Below are 20914 nucleotides of genomic sequence, written 5' to 3' on the forward strand. Positions count from 1 at the left end.
TTCCAAACCCAAGACCTCTACCCCTTTGAAGGACAAGGGCAGCAGATGCAGGGGAACACCATCACCCACATGTTCCCCTCCAAATCACACATCATCCTCACCTGGAACTATATCACTGTCCCTTCACTGCTACTGGGTCAAAATCCTGGAATTCCTTCCTAACAGCACGATGGGTGTACCTACACCACAGCGGATCAGCGGTTGAAGAACATTACTCTCAAGGGCAATCAGGGATGGCCAACAAATATTAGCCTAGCCAGCCACGCTCACATCCCATGAAAGAATTAAAGGAACTCCGATGTGGCCTCCCTGAGCGAATTAGCCTCCTGTTGCATTTTTCTCTAATTCTGTTCAGGTTTGAAAGAAATCAGAATGAGCAGACATGAGCAAACGAGGATATTTTTCCATAAATACGAGAATATCTCTTCCTCATATCCGCCTTGGGTCTGGATGTAAATATCAGTTAATAGTTACAGCTCTGTATGTATGTTTAGCGTAATTTAAAATATATATTCTGCATACCCTTTGCATTCTGAAATTCGATGCAGTCAGTTTGGAACAAGCAGTGAAGGATAGCAAAGGAACGAGGCAATCTCCCAACCCCAGGACTCCAAATGGACACACACTGCACACGCAAGGCTTGCTCAGCACACAGGAGAGAGGATTCATATCCATATCCAGCCCCACCCTTTAACACTGTTTCCACCGGGTTTGGACCGGGGCACACGAACAGACTTGGGTCTTTGCCCCGATCACCTGCACATTTGTTCTACTTGGGTTTTTTTACCGAACAGTTGTCGGAATGCTGCCTGCTGTTTAATGAGATATTTTGATGATCTAGAAATTAGCATTCAGGAATATTGTAAGATGTTTACACATCTTAAGGATGTTAGGATGTTTACACATTAAGATGTTCGATGATCACTGAAATACGGCTGACTTTCGAGATTCCTATTGAAGTTGACCCCTTTCGATGGTAATTTTTCAAATTGAATGGTAGAATATCCATTTGTGCTGTCGTTTTCAATGATTTCTTTTTCATTTCGGGTTGGTTGTGTGACGATTAACCCCTGTTCCCGAGTACTTTAGGGAATCGAAATATTGAATAGGGGAGCAGAGTCGATGGGCCGAATGTCCTACTTCTGCTCCGATGTCTTTTGGACCTTGTGTCTCCGGTCGGGAGATGCCGTTGGAAGGTTGTTTCTGTTTTGCTAGTTCGTTCGTTGTCGCAAGAAAGATGTTTGAGATGATCCAATAAACAAATGGTTAAACATGACCCAATAGAGCGCAAGGATCTGAATATATTCACATCAATGTATCATAACTATACCCAACAACTGCTGCAATGTTTTGACATCAACAAATATCTCTCACTGCAAATAGAACACACAACGGCTACATTGTCTCTGCCAGCTCGGCTGAATAATAAAAAGTACAACTTTTATGCGTTTTAGTATTACACAGTACTGGAGAGCGGAGAGGCTGTTCACTGTGAAGGCTATCATTCGCTTCAAGTGACCTTTTATCTTCCACATTAGGCCTGGAGTATTCCCTGTTCGGTTAATCGTTTTCTTGAAATACTTATTCAACTTTAGAAGAGAAAAAAGGCTTTGATATTGATTTTTTTTAAATCCACCCAACCTCTTAAACCTCGCCTCGCTTTCTATCATTTCCTTTCTAACAAATACATAACACGTTCATCTAAACAGTTCAGAATTAATTTAACTCGATGTCGGACCTTTATTGATACAAGAGCAGCAAGAGTGCCTGGGATGACTCGGAGGGTTCAATGTCAACCCGTTGCTCAGACGAAAACATCGGACTGGTGATTGAATTAGGTTTTGGACACTACAGAAACCTCCCCATCTCCCGATTTCACCAAGGCGTTAATTGTATATATTTTTTTAAATCCAAGCCCAACACTAATTTAATATAATTATTTTCATCCAATGTGTAGGCGACCTTACAGTGTTACAGCACTCGAACTAGCTCTTCCTGTTTTATTCATTGACTATTTTTATTTATTGACTATTTTTGGTTAAATAGTCAGTGCCCCTCACTCTTCCCAGCACAGAACCGTGCAGTATAGAACCATCGAATTCCTACAGCGCAGACCGAGGCCATTCGGTCCATCGAGTCTGCACCGACCCTCTGAAAGTGCACCCTGCGCAGGCCCACTCCCCCTCCCTTTCCCCGTAGCCCCACATAACCTGCACATTTTTGGACTATTAGTGTTTATTAGATCACCACCTCCGTTTTCATCTGAAGGTTATGGTTGTGATGTTTTTTTAAGAGAGTGGATTTCACTGAGCCTGCAATGAACCATGTAAGAGCAGAGAGACAGAGAATAGTCTGGATTAAATGTATCTCCGTGTTATTCCTGCTCCAAAGAATTGGTGTGATCTTCCAGGCCAGGCAAGGGGGTCTCCAAGTCCCCTTTCAGATGTATTCCCAGAAACGAGACGTGCTCTAATATTTCTACCCGGTATTACCTCATACATTTTCCAGTTGCGCTCAGCTTCATTATTTTCAACAGCCTGAATGTCATTACTGGCCGATAAAGTAAATGTCTGTCTGTGGCAAGCGATCAAAGCCTAATGCAGATATATTGTAAAGCGTTCCTCGGAATATTAAACTTCACACACTGTTGAAAAGTTTGCTGCTTTTCAGATAAAGTTGGATGTGGTGAAGATATTTTCTAACGGTGTTTAGAAAGGGAGGGTTGTTTTTTGTTTGAATAGTCAGTGCCCCTCACTCTCCCCAGCACAGAATGCTTCCAATAACCAGGTCCGCATCATATCAAACGTTTCTGCTTTATTTTAACTCTGAACGAGAATGAACATTCATTCACTTGCAATGTAATATGTTATTTTTTTAAAGTTTAGCCAGGCTAAGCCCACTGAGGAAACCCGGAGTGAAAGCATCACCTGATGACACTGCTCATTGATGATAAGGCTGGGATATATATTGAAGCCACATGAGATCATCCACTGTGCACTTTTAGAACTTTAACCAAGTTCCATGTTCTAATATGATTTGGAATTAAAAGCCTAACGTGACCATGAAACCATTGTTGATTATTGTGAAAACCCACCTTGTTCACTAATGCCCTTTAGGGAAGGAAATCTGCCATCCTTACCTGGTCTGGCCTACATGTGACTCCAGACCCAAAGAAATCTGGTTGACTTCTTAAAAGAAATGCCCTCTGAAATTGCCTTTCAGTTCAAGGACAATTAGGGATGGGCAATGAATGGTGGTCCAACCAGTGACGCCCACATCCCATGAATGAATAAAAAAGGAATGTTCATGAAGACTCTGCCACTTAGAATCATAGAATTTACACTGCAGAAGGAGGCCATTCGGCCCATCGAGTCTGCACAGGCCCTTAGAAAGAGAACCCCACTTAAGCCCACATGTCCACCCTATCCCCGTAACCCAGTAACCCCAGCTAACCTTTTTTGGACACTAAGGGCAATTTAGCATGGCCAATCCACCTAACCTGCACAACTTCTGACTGTGGGAAGAAACTGGAGCACCCGGAGGAAACCCACGCAGACACGGGGAGAATGTGCAGACTCCACACAGACAGTGACCCAAGCCAGGAATCAAATCTGGGACCCTGGAGATGTGAAGCAACAGTGCTACCCACTGTGCTACCTGCCCTGTTAGCTTCCAGGTGTTCCATCACCATTCTTAAATGGATGTGATAACACTAGAGATCTGGTCTCGGATCTGTTTTCTTTTGTGTAATTACTTGGCTGTGGCCATAGTTTGATACTTTTGGTGTTCAGCATGCAGGCTTTACTAGGTTCATACAGCATTTTACAGAATTTGCAATGCTTTGTATTGTATATCCTTTCATGGGGTAGGTACCTGATAGTGGAGGAGTTCGGGATGTGCTGGGCTCTGAGGTTACAGATATAGCTGCTGTAATAGCCCAAAGTCCCAAATGGATGTTCAGTTTTGTGCTGGTAGAACTATCTTTAGGCTGTCCCATCTAAAGATGGCATTGGAATTTCAACAGTATCTCCTCAAATGTACTTCATCCAAATGACATAACCAGCATATTAAAAATATTACTATAAAATCAATACACTCGCCTTGGTTTTATATCTCAATATACTGTGTAAAGTAAACTGTGTTAGCGAGTTGCGTGTTCACCCAGACAATGTCAATGTTGGGTTTTATGGGCAAGTTGGAAAGTTGAATTCAACAAATCTGGTACATTTGCCTGCAAGCCTCCCCCCCCCCCCCCAAAAAAAAATACTATTGAAGCTGCTGAGTGCTGTAAAAACCCAATGGGTTCACTATTGTCCTTGTCAAGGGAACCTCTCACCCCAGACCTCCATCTGACTCCAGCCTCATACTTTATTGTTGACTCTTAATAACTTCAGAGGAACCAGGAATGGACAATAAATATTGCCTTACCAATGTAGTCCACAGCCAAAACCAATTTTTTAATTGCCATGGGGTACATAGAAGTGCACAGATATAACTGGCATCACATGGATACAGATACCAAACCAGGAGCAGTTGGTTCAATGGCAGCAACTGCACTGCTGTTAATGTAGCAAAATGATTCAAGTGCTACACAGGAGCTAGTTCAGAGAAACTTTGATGTGAGCCTTTTAATGAAATATTAATGCAGGTAATGGAGTAAGTTTTAAGGTACATTTAAACAGAGAAGAGAAAGGTAGAGAAGCAGAGAAGCATCAAAATCAGAACAAAAGGAGGATTCATAAGAGGTGATGTGGGATAACATCCATATCAGTGCACATGGTCTATAGGTAATAGCATGTAGACAAAAAAGGACCAAGGATAGATCCTTGGGGAAGTCTGGCGATAATGGTGCAAAAATGGGATAAAAGCTGATTACAGGTGGTTCTCTGACTATGATGTAGATTGGAGTGGAACCAAGCAATGCAGTCCTGCTCAGCTGGACAATGGAGAAAACATGTTGGTGGAGGATGTTGCAGACAACCGTGTCAAAGGATATAGACGGGTCAAGAAGGATGCAAGAGAATAGTTTAACATGAACACAGTCTCAATAGATGCCATGAATCATTGTACAAAATAAAATCATATTACAATATAACCATAACTATCTAGTCTGGATGTGAATAATATGCAAATGCAAAGTGAGGGGAGGCATAAAGGGATGCAAATTAACAATGGACATCAGATATAGATCACTGTCAGGAAGGATTGGACCAAGAACTTTTTATAGAAGAAAAAACAATGCACATCAAGAGATGTAGTTGTTAGGAGTGATTTTAATTTGACAGAGATAGATTGGGAAATCTTGTCATGAGAATATCGCTTTAAGAAATGTTTGGCTGCTCATGTTACTGCTATGATGTCAGAGTGTGGGTGGAGCTGAGCTCTGGCTCTGCTTTTTAGTTTCACTTTGAGAAAAGCTTGGGTGTGTCTGTGTTTTTTTGGTTTTGTTTTCAGTGTTGGAGCTGAAGCCAGACAAAGCAGGTGTAGACCTGTTCTCACTGCCATGAAAAGACTATCTCTTGATCATTTGGTGAATTCAGAATTATAAATGTTCCCAGTAGTGAATGTAAACCTGATGTGCTTCTTTTAAAAGGTGTTTCTTTTGTCTTCTGGATGTTGTTTGGGAAGTTATTAAGGATCACTTAGTGTTGTATTCTTTAGGGGTTGTATTTGAATTAATGGTTGCTAAGATGTTCACTTTAAAAAATACTTTTCCATTTCTGCTGTACCACACCTGTAGAGTGGGCCGTGTGCTCCCCATACCACAATCTATTAAAAACTGTGGGTCAGGTGAACTCCATGACACACTTTGGGGTTCTCTAAACCCTGGCCCATAACAATCTATTAAAGGTATAATAGGTGTGAAATCAGAATCTTGGTACCATATTGGATGGTCACAGGGAACAGTTGGTCAGGGAAATCACACAATTTGGACTGACTGTTGAGTTAAATCCAGGAGCTGGGAACAAAAGTCAAGTCAGCAAATACTTTCAGAACATTGATTTCGGCAAGATGAATTTTAGGATTAAGAAGAGAAAACAGGTGCAATTTTTGGATTCTGTTGGATTTGATTACTGATCTTGAATGATAACAATTTGATTGCTAGTAAACTTGGCAGATTTTAAGATGAGTTAACGAAACTGGACTGACCATAGGATTGTTAGAGTGAAAGTGAAGTCAATTATTGTTTAATAAAATAGAGATAAGGGGCGCGATTCTCCACTCCCACGCCAGTTGGGAGAATCGCAAGGGCCGCCAAAATTTCCCGGGACGCCAATCCGACGCCCTCCCGCGATTCTCCCAAGAGGCGGGAACGGCCCGGTCGAGTTTCGTGGGCCGCAGGCTGGAGAATCAGCGGAGACACCGAAAATGGCGATTCTCCAGCACCCCCGCTATTCTCAGGCCCGGATGGGCCGAGCGGCCAGGCCAAAATGGCGGGTTCCCCCCGACGCCGTCCACACCTGGTCGCTGCAGTCGTGAGCGGTGCGTGAACGCTGGGGGGGGCGGCCTGCGGGGGGGGGGGGGAGTGGGATCCTGCACTGGGGGTGCCTCAGATGTGGGGTGGCCCGCGATCAGTGCCCGCCGATCGTCGGGCCATCCACTCTGAAGGAGGACCTCCTTCCTTCCGCGGCCCCGCAAGATCCGTCCACCATCTTCTTGTGGGGCGGACTTAGAGAGGACGGCAACCACGCATGCGCGGATGACGCCCGTTATGTGGCGCCGGCCGCGTCATCTATGCGGCACCGCTTTTACACGGGCGACAAGGCCTGGCATGTGTAGATGACGCGGCCCCGATCCTGGCCCATTGCTAGGGCCTGAATCGGTCGGGACCGGGGCCGTTTCACGCCGTCGTGAACCTCGATGGCGTTCACGATGGAGCGGCCACTTCGGCGCGGGAGTGGAGAATCCCGCCCAAGGTATGTATCATAAGGTAACTGGGGGCAAAGATCAATTTGAGCAACAACAGAAGTAATGCAACAAATAAAAAAAACAGAGAATGATGGTGAAACCCTGTCCTGGTCCGTAACTTGTCTGCTGCTCCCTTGGTGGAAAAAATGCCATAGAAATAGCATATGGCACAAACAGTTCCAGCCGAGATTTCCGCCCTCCCACGGATTTCCATGGCTTCGCCACCAAAGCCATGTCCTTGGTGCTTTCTTATAGGGATTATTAAAAACTGGAATAATGCCTGAAGATTGGAAACTAGTTAATGTAAAACACATTTTTTTAAAGGTGCATTGGGCCTGGAACATTTTTTGTGTTTCCTGTAATCTTTTTGCTCTCGGTACTTTTAGCTTCATATTTCAGACGATTCTCACACATGAGCTGTAACTCTGTTTCAGAGAAAGTTTTTGTCTTGGGAAAATTTGAAGGAACCATGAGTAACAAACAAGAAAATCCTTTCTTTTTTAAACACAAACAATACTTAGCTACTTGTTCCATCCTGTTCCATCAAAACACTCTTCAACTCTTCCTGTCTTTGAAGAGGCAGGACAAGACCACAGTATCAACCTGTTTTTAGTCTTTAACTGATCAATACACTTATCAAATAGTAATTGAACAATAAATGGTGGAATTTTAACCATTTTGCTTTAGAGTGGTTGTAAAGCTTAACTATTTTTTTTGTAGAAAACAATATATTGTTTACACCTACTTTTTGAACCAAAGTTATACATTTTAGTTAGACAGAGCAGTTTGTGCTCTTTTGAATTACAGAAGCTACCTGTCCTTATTAATTCCCTTTGAAAGTTCCAGAAAATCTATCTTCAGCGACTCTAGCAGACTAATCCATTTAAAAAGACAAGCTGATAAATAACTTCTGACTGAAACTTAACAGAATTTGGCTAATGGTTCAAAAGTATATTTCAACAAATCCTTTCTGAGTTAAATGACTTGGCCCTCTCCTGGACACCCTCCTTTAGATAAATTACAACTAAAAACTGCAACAAACAAAAATGAGCTGGAGCATTTTTCTGTGAGTGAAGTTGTTTTTTTTTCAAACTCAGAATGCACTGACAAAATTAAAGAAGCTTATACCAAGCTAAGTTGTTGATGATTAATTTTTGCAGAAAAATATTGTGCATTTTCTGCCAGAGTCTTAGTAAACTGAAGGCTCATGTGACAAACATTAGTTGTGGGTTAAGTGTAAGAATGCACCCTGAAAGAGAAGATAGCTAAACACATAGATGGTGATGACATGGTAAGTGAGTGTGAGCATCGACTTATGTGATGGGAAATCTGCCAAAAATTTAATGGAGTTCTTGGAAAAAATAACAACAGAGAATGTGTAAAGTAACATATTCAGATTTAATGTAAACCTTTGATACTTGCACGATACAAATGTATTTTTTTATTTGTTGGCATTATGTGGGCACTGCTGGCATACCTATTCCTATACAGCTGTTGTCTTGCTAGGCTATTTCAGTGACCAACTATAAATCAAGCACATGGCTGAGCGTCTGGCATCACAAATGGACCACACTTCCTGTGAGGGTATCAGTAAACCAGATAGCTTTTGCAACAACCTGGTCACCATTATTGATATTACCTTTTTATTCAAAATGTTACTTAATCAACTGAGTTTCTATTCCACAGCTGTCCATTCACCATGGACAAATGCACTGTAACAATTCTAGGGAAGGAAAGTAAACAATGAGATAAAAGATTTGCCACAAATAGGGTGGTATGGCATAGGAAAAATGTTTCTGAGATTAATTGGAATTTGGCAAACTCAGATAAAGCAAATTGAGGTGAGGGAAGGTGGCAGTGTTCTGAACAGAGATGCACTAATATGGCAAAGGATCGGAAACAGGGCATCCCTAAGTGCTAAAGGGACTGTTGTGCCCAACGCTTATATATGATTCAGATTCAAGAACATTGGTAAGGGTGTTTATGTTGTCAGATGACACCATGACACGGGTCAGGATGGTGCACATTCAAACAATCCAGAATAAGTAGACAAATTACAAAAGGTCTGAGTAGTTTGAAAAGATGAGATGATGAGTGGAAAATGCCATTCATCATGGGTGAATGCACAATAATAATTCCATGGACAGAAATTAAATAATGAACTAAATGGGTCGAGACTACAGGATGCAGCCCCAGGATTGACCTGGGATCATTGATGGGATTGAACTGAAACTTACAGCACAGTGCAAGAAAGTGGGAGAGAAGAGTATCCATATCTTGAGATATAGAGGAAAGGGATAAAGCACAAAAGCCCAGAGGTGGCAATATGGCTGCTAAAGAAACCTTAAGTAACGCCATGGCCAAGTGGCAGAGCCATGAGTTGGAAAGCTGTGGGTTCACGTTCCACTCCAGAGACATGAATACAAATCAAAGCTGACACTCCAGTGCAATATCGAGGGAGTGCCTCTTTGTTGGAAACATTAAACTCTGCCCTTTCAGGTGGAAGTAAAAGATCTAATGGCATTGTTTGAAACAGACCAGGGAGTCCCCCCCCCCCCCCAACTTCCCCCACAACCTATACAGACGGACCAGTACATTAGTATCTCTCCCTGTTCATATTTCAGAATTTTAGCGCTTGACGGTTTTTTTGTTTATCTCCACATTCATGTGCCAACTGCCCTATGTGCTGGTTAACATTATTCTTTCAACCAACACCTAATAACAGATTATCTGGTCATTGTTTTATTGCATTTGTGGCATCTTTGTTTTAGTGAATTGGTTACTGCATTGCAACAATAATTCCACTTAAAAACTAAGTCATTGGCTGTAAAGCATTTTGGGACATCCTAATGTCATGACAGGCACTAAATGCAATCTATTGCCTTTGATTCACTGTGTAATTCTGGGCACTACAACGGCAAGGATATCTGAGCACTGGAAGTGGTGGAGAAAAGGGATTCAAAACTCCTAACTACCTTAAGACATATGTGATATGCAGACTCTGAATTGTATGCTATGGAATAAAAAGTATTCAAGTATTAAAAATTCTAAAGTCTGTAGACAAATTTGAATTGATATTATGTTCAAATGTTCCACTCTAGAAGAAAGGACATGTGTTCCTGCTTAGAAATGGGGAGATACACAATTTAAATGCAACCACACAGAGGGTGGTGAATATGTCAAACAAATTGCTCAGGGAGCCCATGAGACAGATAATGTGAAAAGATTTAAAGAAGAATAAGATAGATAGAAGAAGAACTGGGAAATCGATAGGTGTTGGGTTTTTTTGGACTGGCTGGATGGCTATGTTCTTTAAATATTGTACTGAAAGTCCAACACTGCTTCTTGTAAAGTATTGCAACAAATTATAACAGCGTATATGCCAAAATATTACAATAAAACTAATAAAATATTTGTTTAGGGACTTTATCACTTTATCAAACAACCCTTTTCCTAAGATATTGCACTGAAATTATGTTTCCATTATTAAAGCATCATAGAGAATTTCAACATTTCAAAAATATTACACCTAAACTATGATACTGTCACTTCTACTATATTGCACAATACCAAATACAAAAGTATTCCGAAGTATTCTGTTGATAATTCACTCAATTACAACATTACCTCTTAAATATTAATATTGCAACAGTGTGTCTTCTTGACTGTTAAAATGAAATGTTAATACTGCAACATTTAAAACCTCTAATATATTAAATTCAGTACATGTACGTACCTTTCATTGAAAGTTCCTTGTTACTCCTGCTGGTGGTACTGCAATGTATCTTTTCAATGTTCAAGGTCTAATACTGCACTACAGAATAGCTGCATTTTATGGTAAGTATTTACATTTGATTGCACAATTAGATACACCCAAATTGATCAAAATGCTCAATGATTTTTTTTGCATTTTTTCTCTGTAACTGAAATTTCTAATGTCCAAAGTGAGGTTTAAATGAAAATGTGAACATTTTATATCTAAATATACATATATATGATATATATGTATATATATCAATAATTGGTAATATTAGCTACTGTATTTCTCCTGTGTCTTTTAATGCCTGCGCAAAGCTTTTATTTGAAGACAACACTTTCCCCATAGCTTGTGTTTCGGCACAATAGTTTTGCCCACAGCAATGCTGCTCTGAGCTGAATTTGGATTCTGGAATCAGAACGTCTGAACAAATTCCCTAGGAAGCATGACCATCAGTCAATGTTACTTTTGGAACATTTTTCTATCGATTCTCGCATCATCTACTCAGTTGGTTCAAATAATAATTTTGAAAACTGGGAAGACAATTTTCAAAAGCTTTATTGGGCTGAAATTAATATTGAGTATACCTTTTTAGAAGTTTGAGTGTGACAGAGGGGGGAAGAGGGAGTGTGAGAGGGGAAATAACAATGTTCTAACTATGCACTATTGTAGTTTTTGTTTCATGGTTTTCCATAAACTTTAGAAAGTGTATTAAGCTGAGGGGTTAAATGGAGAGACAAAGTCTCTTGCTCTTCTGATTTCTGGAACCTACTTCTTCCACACAACCTTTCTAAAATGTTGCTCTGAAATTGCAGCACCATCGATGCTTAAATATCACACTCACCAGTTAAAATACTATAGTTCTAAAAGATTAACCTTAACTGCCAACATTGTGTATTTTAACAAATCACATTGAAAATTGGCCTCTTGTAAAAATTGGTTGCTGAGTCACAGCAGCTCCAATCTCCAATCCAGTTAAACCATTACAGTCTTTTTTAGATTACTGCACTCGAGGTACAACCCAGTCCCCTTTACAATGTTGCAGTGAAATTAAAACGTGGTCTATTCAACACATTATACATAACTGACAATTGTTCCTCTTACAACCTATTATATGGCATTTGCAATGCTGTCCCAACCAACATACTTAACATGTATTGTCATTCTGAATATATTACACTGAGATTGCAGAAGTGTTTCATCCAAACCAATGAGTCAAAATTGCAATGCTGCTTCCTCCATCATATTGTATTGCAATTACAACACTGCCGATTCAAGTGTAGTAAACTGGACTGCATCACGGCTGCTCCTGATTTTGCACTTTCCCCTCTCTGGCCATATAGGGAAATTACTTAACTTTTAAAATATTGGGCCCAAAATACACTGTCCCAATATATTAAATATATATTTACAGTCCTGCTTCTTCTAGTGTATTGCGTAAAAATTTCAAATCTACATCTTGTAAAGAGCGCCACCCAAATATTACCAACACTATTCCACCTAAACTAGTACACTGAAATTACACCATTGCCGTGTCTAAATGGTTGCCCTGAAATTGCAATGCTTTTCCTGAAGGACCACTGCCGAATCGCACTTCAGCCCCTAAAGTATTACACTGAAATCACAGTATTTCTGCTAAAATACCACTATACGTGTACAATACTGGCAATTTTAAATATTACGCCGAACACGCATGGTTTCCCCGTCGGAAAGACATCAGCTAAAAATTTAACAATGCATTTTCAGCAAATCTACACAGAAAGGACAACACTGTCTTTTTCTAAGATGTCAGATTCAAATCGCAACCCTCCGTCTTCATTCAAATAACAACACTGTTTCAGACTAAATATCTGCCGCTTCGAAGTTAATGCCTGAAAATACAGCCCTACCTCTTGACCGTATCATGTTGTAGAGGTTTTGCTTCTTCTAACAAATGGCGTTGAATTCGCAGCCTTGTTCCCACACAGAAAACATCCCAAAATATTGTACAGATTATTCAGCAACCCATCTACTAAAGTAGTATTCGGAAAATTGTATCTCTAAAAAAGTACATTGCATTTACAGAATATCTTGTTCTCAACTATTGTACCCAAATTTAGAAGATTACCTTTTTTCATCAGAGCTACACGACAGCCTGCTCCCAAATAGTTTTTTTAAGAACCTTGCACTGGCTGTTCTAAGGTCTTAAACAAAGATGCGAAGCAAATATCCGCTGATCAAATAAATTATACAGCGAAGTCCACATTGTTTCCATGCAGAAATATTACACAGAAATTCTGTTTAGGTATTAAAAATAAACCGTGTTTTGTATCATTAAGTGTAAAGTGCCGTGGAGCTAAAGAATTAACTGAAATCGTCATTTTCATAATTAGTGGCGTCCAATAAATCATTAATCTGGAGTTCAGCGATTGCCTGAACCCAAATTCCAATTTTCTGTCTTCTAAAATATTAAACAGCACCCAGCGCCGTCCCTTCTGGAAGTAAAAGCAGAATGCATCTTTCAAAGTATGAAACATCGTGGAACCAAGCCCGCCGCGCCGTTCAGCCAACTCGGCGGAATACAGAGCGCACTTTCCAAAATATCACCGCCGTCCCACACGGCCTTTCTAGAATAATCGACGGAGCGCAGAACACTGCCCGTTCTAGAGTATTTTTTGAACAAAATCTCCCGCGCCTTTTAGAATGTTTCTACCCCGGTCCTTTTATATTTTGTTTTGGTTCTTCGCCTACGCTAAAGAAACGGCAAGATGTCAGTTTCTCTTGTACAGCCTCAGATGTAGCTGATAAATAAAGCATTCTCCCAACTCAAGTTGGTTTCTTCAGAACTAATGCCAGTGATGCACTGAAAGAGGAACTTAGCCCAGCAAAGGACACTCAGACAGACAGTGCAACGGGGGACACACCCCCGGCCACTTCGAGAACTCAGGCAAGGTCATTTCAGCATCATTCTCAAAAAATAAGTCAGATTAATTTTTTTAAATCCTATTTTTTTTAAACTTCTATTTCGTGCAAAGCGTGTATTAAAAAGCTGTATCTGGAGTAAACAGGCAAAATAAATCAAAGGATCCACCAGCAGAAACTGATGAATGAGTGATTTCAAATACAAGAAACTGATTGGCGATAAATAGGAAAGGTTCGCTCGTATGCACGTCTGCGTTTCTTTCGGGCGAGTGTGTTCCATGACTGGCAAATAATCTTCTCCCTCAGATCACATTTGGAAAATTGGCCGAAATCATTTGACCTGACAACAATTTCCTATTTGCGCCTGTGAGGAGGCGGTGAAGGAGGGGAGGCTGCGGTAAATGTACACGAGTAATAAATAACAATGGTAATAATATATCCCACTCGGTTTTTTAAAAAACCAAAGCCTTTCTGGTGCCAATTCTAGGCAGGAACTGAAAGGTTTTGCGGTTCTCTTCTCAAAATTGAAATGGAAACACTCAACAGGGACTCGAGCTAAAAAGCTCATTGCCCGACTCCCCCCCCCCCCTCTCCATTCATTCATTTCAGATGGCGCCCCTCTCCCCCCTCCACCTCCTTCTCTCTTTATTTCCAATCATACCCATTTACAGGAATATTCTGCAGTAGGAATTATTGACTTGGAGTTCCGGGTGGGGACCGACCCCAAATGTGCCGAGGGCGTTGTTGGCGCTTTCCTTAAACTCACCTTTGACAAAGAGTCACCCGGACTCGACACGTTCGCTCCCTTCTCCCTCCACAGATGCTGTCAGACCTGCTGAGGTTGTGGCAGTATTTTCTGTTTTTGCCTCAAACCCACCAAACGGTAAGATCACAAGCCGCCTGGTGCTGGGGAGCCGGGCCCTTCTATCCTCGTGAGAGGAGTGAGTGCTGTCCCAATCTTTCACACACTTCCGTGTTACATCTCCAATATCTGGAACTAGTAGCGGCCGGCGTCTGTCCTCTGCAATGCCCAGAGGAAACTCCCAAGTGTCCAGTGCCAGCCACTCCTGCAGGCACCTGTCACCTTGCACACTACCTGGAAACATGAATTCCCTGTTCGCTGGAGCTTCACGTGTGAAAGGGGGATACAGGAGGAGCTGGCAGAAACATGACTGCTGTTCACGGCGTTGTGGCCGGTGGCTCACCAAATATAATTGTAAAGTGACACCCAATCGGATCAGTCCTTTATCGATATCAAAATCCAATAAACCACTGGGAAAGAGGGATGGGTGGAGGGGCCAAGGTGACCGGTTATTATGGACATACCCGCCGCACTAATCCGATTGTTTAAAGTTTAAATGTTATTGAAAAACTACAAGATCTAAAGTCAGCCCGTTTCTAACTCTCGCGTGAAGGAGAAACAGACAACTCTTATTTCTTTCCCTGACTGGGAAAAGCTTCTCGGGGTGGCACGGAGAGGCGACTTACTAGATTCCTGGGCACAGACAGACCGTTCACACTTATAGCAAATAGGGATTGTGTAAACTTTAAATCCTTCTAAATAGAAAGGAGTTATACCGAGAAACACCATTTACAGCGATCGGAGACCGCGTGCAAAGAAAGCTTAGTGATATAGCATCAGAAGAAAAATCTATTTTCCAGGCTGGAAGCTAAACACAACAGATAGACCTGAAATGCACTCGGTAACTCCTCCAACACAATTGTCACGTTTTGAAAGGTGTTGGGAGTTGCTGAGCAGATATCACTGCGGATTCGGAAGGGGTGAGAAATGTATTTTTTTTTGCGGAGGGGGGGGGGGGGGGGTGTTGGTTGTTGGGGACAGAGTTTGGCATTTGACAAGGACCATCGAACAGCAACAAGTACTGTCACCGGCATTGGGAATAAAATGCATGAGAATTGCGGCGTAAACAGCGCCTCTGCTATTCTGATTATTCCGCTTAAATATCACTCGAGCTGTTGCAATGTTTAATGCCAATGACTCAGAAGTGGGCAGTAAAATAATCATTGGACTGGTCCACACTGGTCCATACCCGCAGTCCTGAGTTGGACTGGCTGCACAGTGTGTCCAGAGCGGCCCCGGGATGTGCTCCTGGTACCCGGGCAGAGCGATATTTACTGTCGGGCAACATCTTATTGCGAGTTTAACATCTTAAACGTGCCAATTTGTTACAGAAAGAAACCTCGCGCGACCCAGCAAAACGGCGAAGGGCTGAACGACCAACTTTTGCAGAGAGTTGGTGGCCCCAGTTGCTGCACTCCGACACTGGGGCAGCCTGGCCCGCTCGAAGCGCCACAGCCTCGAGTTCTAAAGCGCAACTTCGGCAAATCGCTTGTCTCGACAGCGATAACATATTTACAACGGAGATTTGCTTTTGTGTTAAATGGGGGGCACACAGGGTAGTTTTTGCTCCTTCCACCAAGAATTATATACTTTGCAACCCCCCCCCCCCTGAAAACGAGAGACGGGGGGGGGGGTTGCAAAAAGGCTCCGGAAAATTTTAAATTATATTTTTTTTTAAGAAAAAGGGAAATATGATTGTCGAAAGAAACTGATCTACCGCCACTCTTCCGGGTTCTCTTTTCAAACTTGTAACCGTGTGCAGAGTGGAGCTGGAGCCAGGGGGTTGTGTTGGAGAAAACAGGAGTGTTTTGTAAAAAAAAAGATATATCGACATGGAGACTAACCGGAGTTGACCTCCATACACTGGCTTGAATCCACGGTGTCTGCCAGCCCCGACTCCGGGTTCAGAGAGTCCACACTCAGTTCCATGGTCTTCTCGTCCCATTCCTGGATTTTCCTCTTTTTATTTGTCCCGATCAGTGACTCGACGGAGAAGGCGTGAGCCCTTGAACTGAGGGCAGCGGCCGATCGCCTCCGCTCACTCATCGCCCGCACAAGGACCGTCCAAGAATGAGCAAACACCAAACTTCCCTGCAAAGACAGCAGGCTGCCGAGTTGCAGGCGTGCACCCAGTCACAACTTCCGAATTTCAAACGAATCAAGATCGAAATGAGGGCTGCAAGTTCAGCACTTGAGGCAGGTACGGAGCACAAGAGGTCCAGAGCTGATTACATCTCTATCAGTCCCAGTTAGCATGTTGCTGACTGAGTGAGTGCAGTAATTGAACTTAGCCCACTTTCTGCACTCGCCTCTGTCATCTCCCCCTCCCCCTGGCTGATTGATGCAAACTTCTGCCGCATTTTTACTGCAAGGGTTGGGGGGGGGGGGGGGGGGGGGGAGAGCACCCCGTGTCTGTCAAACCCTCCCGTCCAATAGACACTCAGCCAGCAGCCAGTATCCAATGACACGCCACCTGAATTCCAAGACGAACAACCGCAAATGTGGCCACGGTCCGCACCAGACACCTTGATCTTCACAGCCACTCGAGACAGTGCTCAGGTTTAACCGTGTGTGCACCGTGGGGCGCCCTTCTACCGCCTCTGTGGCCAACAGAATTGGAACCGCTGCTATTGCCCTCCCCCATGTCCCGTGCGCTGTTTTCAAAATGCAGCAGGGGTATTGAGGATTAACGATTTAACCGCTGCTGACCTCGCTCCCGTGTCGGTCTTGTAAATTCTGTCAGGAACGACATTGGGAGCCACTGCGTTAGATTTCCTGGCGAATTTCTGACGCCGGTGATATGCTGCCCGAGGGACTATATTCCTACCAGCGCAACATGTAAAGAAACACCAATTTTCTGCAGATTCTATCATTCTTTCCCTGCTGCTTAATGGTTAACCTGCCATCTGTGCTCCACTCCCCCCCCCCCCCCCCCCCCCCACCACCACCCCCCTTGTCCTATTGCGGTGGAACAGGAGAGCGAAGCAGTGACAACTACAGCGAAACATAACGGGGATAAAGCAAACTCGCTGCTAAGTTCCAGAAATACTGAAGCGCTGCTTTAACCTCAGGTTCCTCCAAACAACATTCAGAATGAATTTTAAAACTAAAGCAGTTTTCTGCCCTTTATTGGCCGAGTTTATTTGTGCTCTTGAAGAATCAAGATTTCTGGTCAGAGAAATGATTAAAACAAACCAAACGGTACGGACAAAGTGTCTGACAAACAAATCGACATGCGCCAGTCTTTCATATCTCCCTTGAGTATTCAACATTGTTGAGTTGTTGCCATTTCTGGTTTTCTTCAGGGAGGTTGCCTACCGGTGTTGTGTGCGCCGTAGTTATTTTAGCATTGGACATTTCGAATGTATATAACATTAATGGCATTCACGTTTGCTTTGGGGACGCTGAATGATTTCGAGGGAGCAGTAATTGTATTCAGTTATATATATCAAATGTGAGTCTAGCCGATTTAACCCCCCCCCCCCCCCCCCTTTGCTTCTGGCACCCTGCTGCTGGTGCACACACCGACCGGAATTAACTTGAAAGAAATATTCTGATTTCAACATCTGCAAACAGAAAAACAAAACTGTTTCAAACTAATCCTCGCGAGGACTGTATAGGAAGGTAGACAGATCAGCTCACAAGTTGCTGGCTGTTCTTGGCGCCACGAATGAAACGGAATAAAATGGGAAATGCTGGACATAGATGCCAGCTCCGTCAGAATGTACAGGAACAGATTCACGGTTCAGGTTTATCCATTACCCTTTATCCATTACCCTCCCCACCTCGCACACACACATACTTTGAGGTATTTATCGAATTTTCTGCTTGATTTCAAACTTGGATTTTTTTGTTTGGTTGAAGACCAGCTCTTGTAAGCGGGAGCATTCGGCAATTTTGCCGAATTTGCTTTTCACAATATTATCGGCGCCTTAATTCGTTGTTTGTTTTTTGTTCGCTATTACTACATTAGACCACTTCAGTTGGGAAATAATCCCGAATAGACTCACAAACCAAATTCCTCATTGCACAACATTTAAATCAAGACTAACAGGAACTAACAGAATGCCCATAGCGAATATCATATGTAAACATCTGGATGTACAATAGACGTATGTATATGTTACACATAACGTGTAACTCACATACGCAATCAAAAATAATCGAATAAAGTCTAGCTGCAAATATTAGTCAGCAATAGGGACAATTTATTTCTGAACTGTTTTTCCGTTACCCCTTTCGCAAAGTACAATTCATCTTCAGACCGTTTTGAATCCATTTAATAAACATTTACCCCAGAAATATCTTTCTTCCACTCGTCCCCAGCAGGATGGACTGTTGTTCCTCGAATGTTTTCCTGGTTTCGCATCAAGGAGGTTCCTCCCCTCCGCCTCCTCCTTCCCTCCCCGGCCGAAAACAAAAACGTTGCCGTTACTCTGCAAAAATCCCACCGGGGTAGCAAGAAACAAGCAAGCGACAATGTCCAGAAATAACAGAAGGAAATTAGGATATTGAGGAAAAGGCGGGTTTCTGTGTGTTTCCGAAATATAAACCGGGTGCTGAGTGTCTCCTCCAACGCCGGTAACTTTCAGATGTTGCATTTCAACCGACCTCATTTTTTTTGCTAAATGCCAACAATGCTAGTTTTTTTAAACGAGTTTATTTAAAAGAGACAGCACATTTTGTTGTAATTCTACAGACAGAAGAGTGGGTGAACATGTTGTTTTGCCTCACTTCTCTCAATGTGTCTTCACAATAATTACACCCACCCAGAGACTAAACAGATCCAAATAAAATGATCCTTTCTCACACCCACCCACCCACACACACACAGGCGCCCCTAAAAAATGAGAATGAATTCTTACATCTAATTTAGCAATTCCAATTCTGCTAAATCTCTCAAGCTCTGCTATATAATATATATAATTGGGCCTAAAATACATCTAGAACAGACGGACATGTGCGACAGTATCCACATGGACAAGTTGCACAAATAGGAATACAGTACGTGAAGCCACGGGATTAGTTATTGTGAAAGTATAGAAACCGGATGGCAGTGGTCTGATGTGAGGGTCATACATTAGCGCCTAGCTCTGTATATTCCGTACATTAAATCGTTTGAAATGTTTCCGACAGTTTTGCAATTCAGCACATTACATTCCGAGTTTATGGAATGCCTAAATGTTTATATCTAATACACAAGGCATACTGTATAAAACACAATTATGTGTGTACATGTGCGTTTCGAAATGTGTACACTATATGCAGTGATAGACATGTTTGCAATATCCACTAATATTTACATATGTCAGTATCTAGTTATCTATCCATTCATTATCGTGTTGCTGTAATAGGAATTAGCTCTATTTTCGTTGGTTTGTTAGCCGTTATCAAAGAGCAAATCTCTCCATCAGCATAATCAGGGAATCACAGAATCCTAGCACAAGAAACAAGACTTGGGTGAAGTTCGGTGGAGGACAAAGCCCCAACACCTTTCTGTCCTGAAGACATGTCCTCACAGGCCAAGTGGGTTTACAGATTGCTGCCTACCGCCTTTCGGTGTTGTGGGGTTACTATTTTAATCCAGAAAAGGAGGCCAGTTTTAAAGGGGTTTTCCCTCTTTTCGCGGACTCTTATTTTCGCGCCCCCGCCCTTTCTCAGCGCCACAGAGTAGGCATTGTGCCGGAAACTGTGGGATAGTGAACCTAGAGGAGTTGTCACGGAATTCCAGATCGAGGAAATTGCCGGCTCGATTCACAAACACCTGACAGCCAGCGGATAATTCCCGTCTCCTTGGCTCCCTGACTTGATTTTAATCGTGACACTAAAGTATTGCGAAAGGATCGTTGTCACCTTTAAATATAGAATTAAAATAAAACTGGAGACCTTTTCTGTGTGTGGGTTATTAATGATATAGCTTGGAGCTGGGGTCCCCTCACACTCGCCATTGCCGCACCGCTACAATGGACTCCCATTCACACAGAGCCCGTTGATCTCGTAACAGCCTCCCCGAACAGGCGCTGGAATGTGGCGACTAGGGGCCTTTCACAGTAACTTCATTTGAAGCCTACTTGTGACAATAAGCGATTTTCATTTCATTTCATATGGTGTGTGACACCCTGCAAAAGGACGGTTATTCTGTGCAGTGAGGGTTTTTTTTTGGGGGGGGGGGGCGCTGTGCAGTGAGGATCTGGGGGGGGGGGGGGGGGGGGTATCAATAGTGCCATCGCTAAAGATCTGAGAGAGGAAGCTGAGTAGTGAGGTCACTGACATAAGGACGACCGCAGCATCATGTCACATTTCAACCTGCCCTGAGTGATAATCAATGCTTTGGTGAAATGTTCTAACCGGTTCGATTGGTACCTGAAGACAACGAAAGAAAGCACCCACGCCTATGTCACGCCTTAGTAGATTCTCAGGACGTCCTAACTACCTTCACAAAACACTGGCTGCTTTTGCAGTCCAACAGTACGCTACTGAAGGGG

The 20914-nt window shown here is 42.6% G+C and overlaps 1 protein-coding gene across 1 annotated transcript in view; it reads right to left on the minus strand.

The window, feature by feature from the left end:
• tbx15 (T-box transcription factor 15) overlaps positions 1 to 16754 on the minus strand; it is a 150289-nt gene extending 133535 nt beyond the window's left edge. The window contains exon 1 of the mRNA XM_072513742.1: positions 16274 to 16754. Coding sequence (XP_072369843.1) covers positions 16274 to 16475 — 202 coding nt within the window. The 5' untranslated portion in view covers positions 16476 to 16754. The remainder of the gene's footprint in view (positions 1 to 16273) is intronic.
• Positions 16755 to 20914: the final 4160 nt, after the last annotated feature.

Source organism: Scyliorhinus torazame, chromosome 8 (genome assembly GCF_047496885.1).
Source record: "Scyliorhinus torazame isolate Kashiwa2021f chromosome 8, sScyTor2.1, whole genome shotgun sequence".
Classification (NCBI taxonomy): domain Eukaryota; kingdom Metazoa; phylum Chordata; class Chondrichthyes; order Carcharhiniformes; family Scyliorhinidae; genus Scyliorhinus; species Scyliorhinus torazame.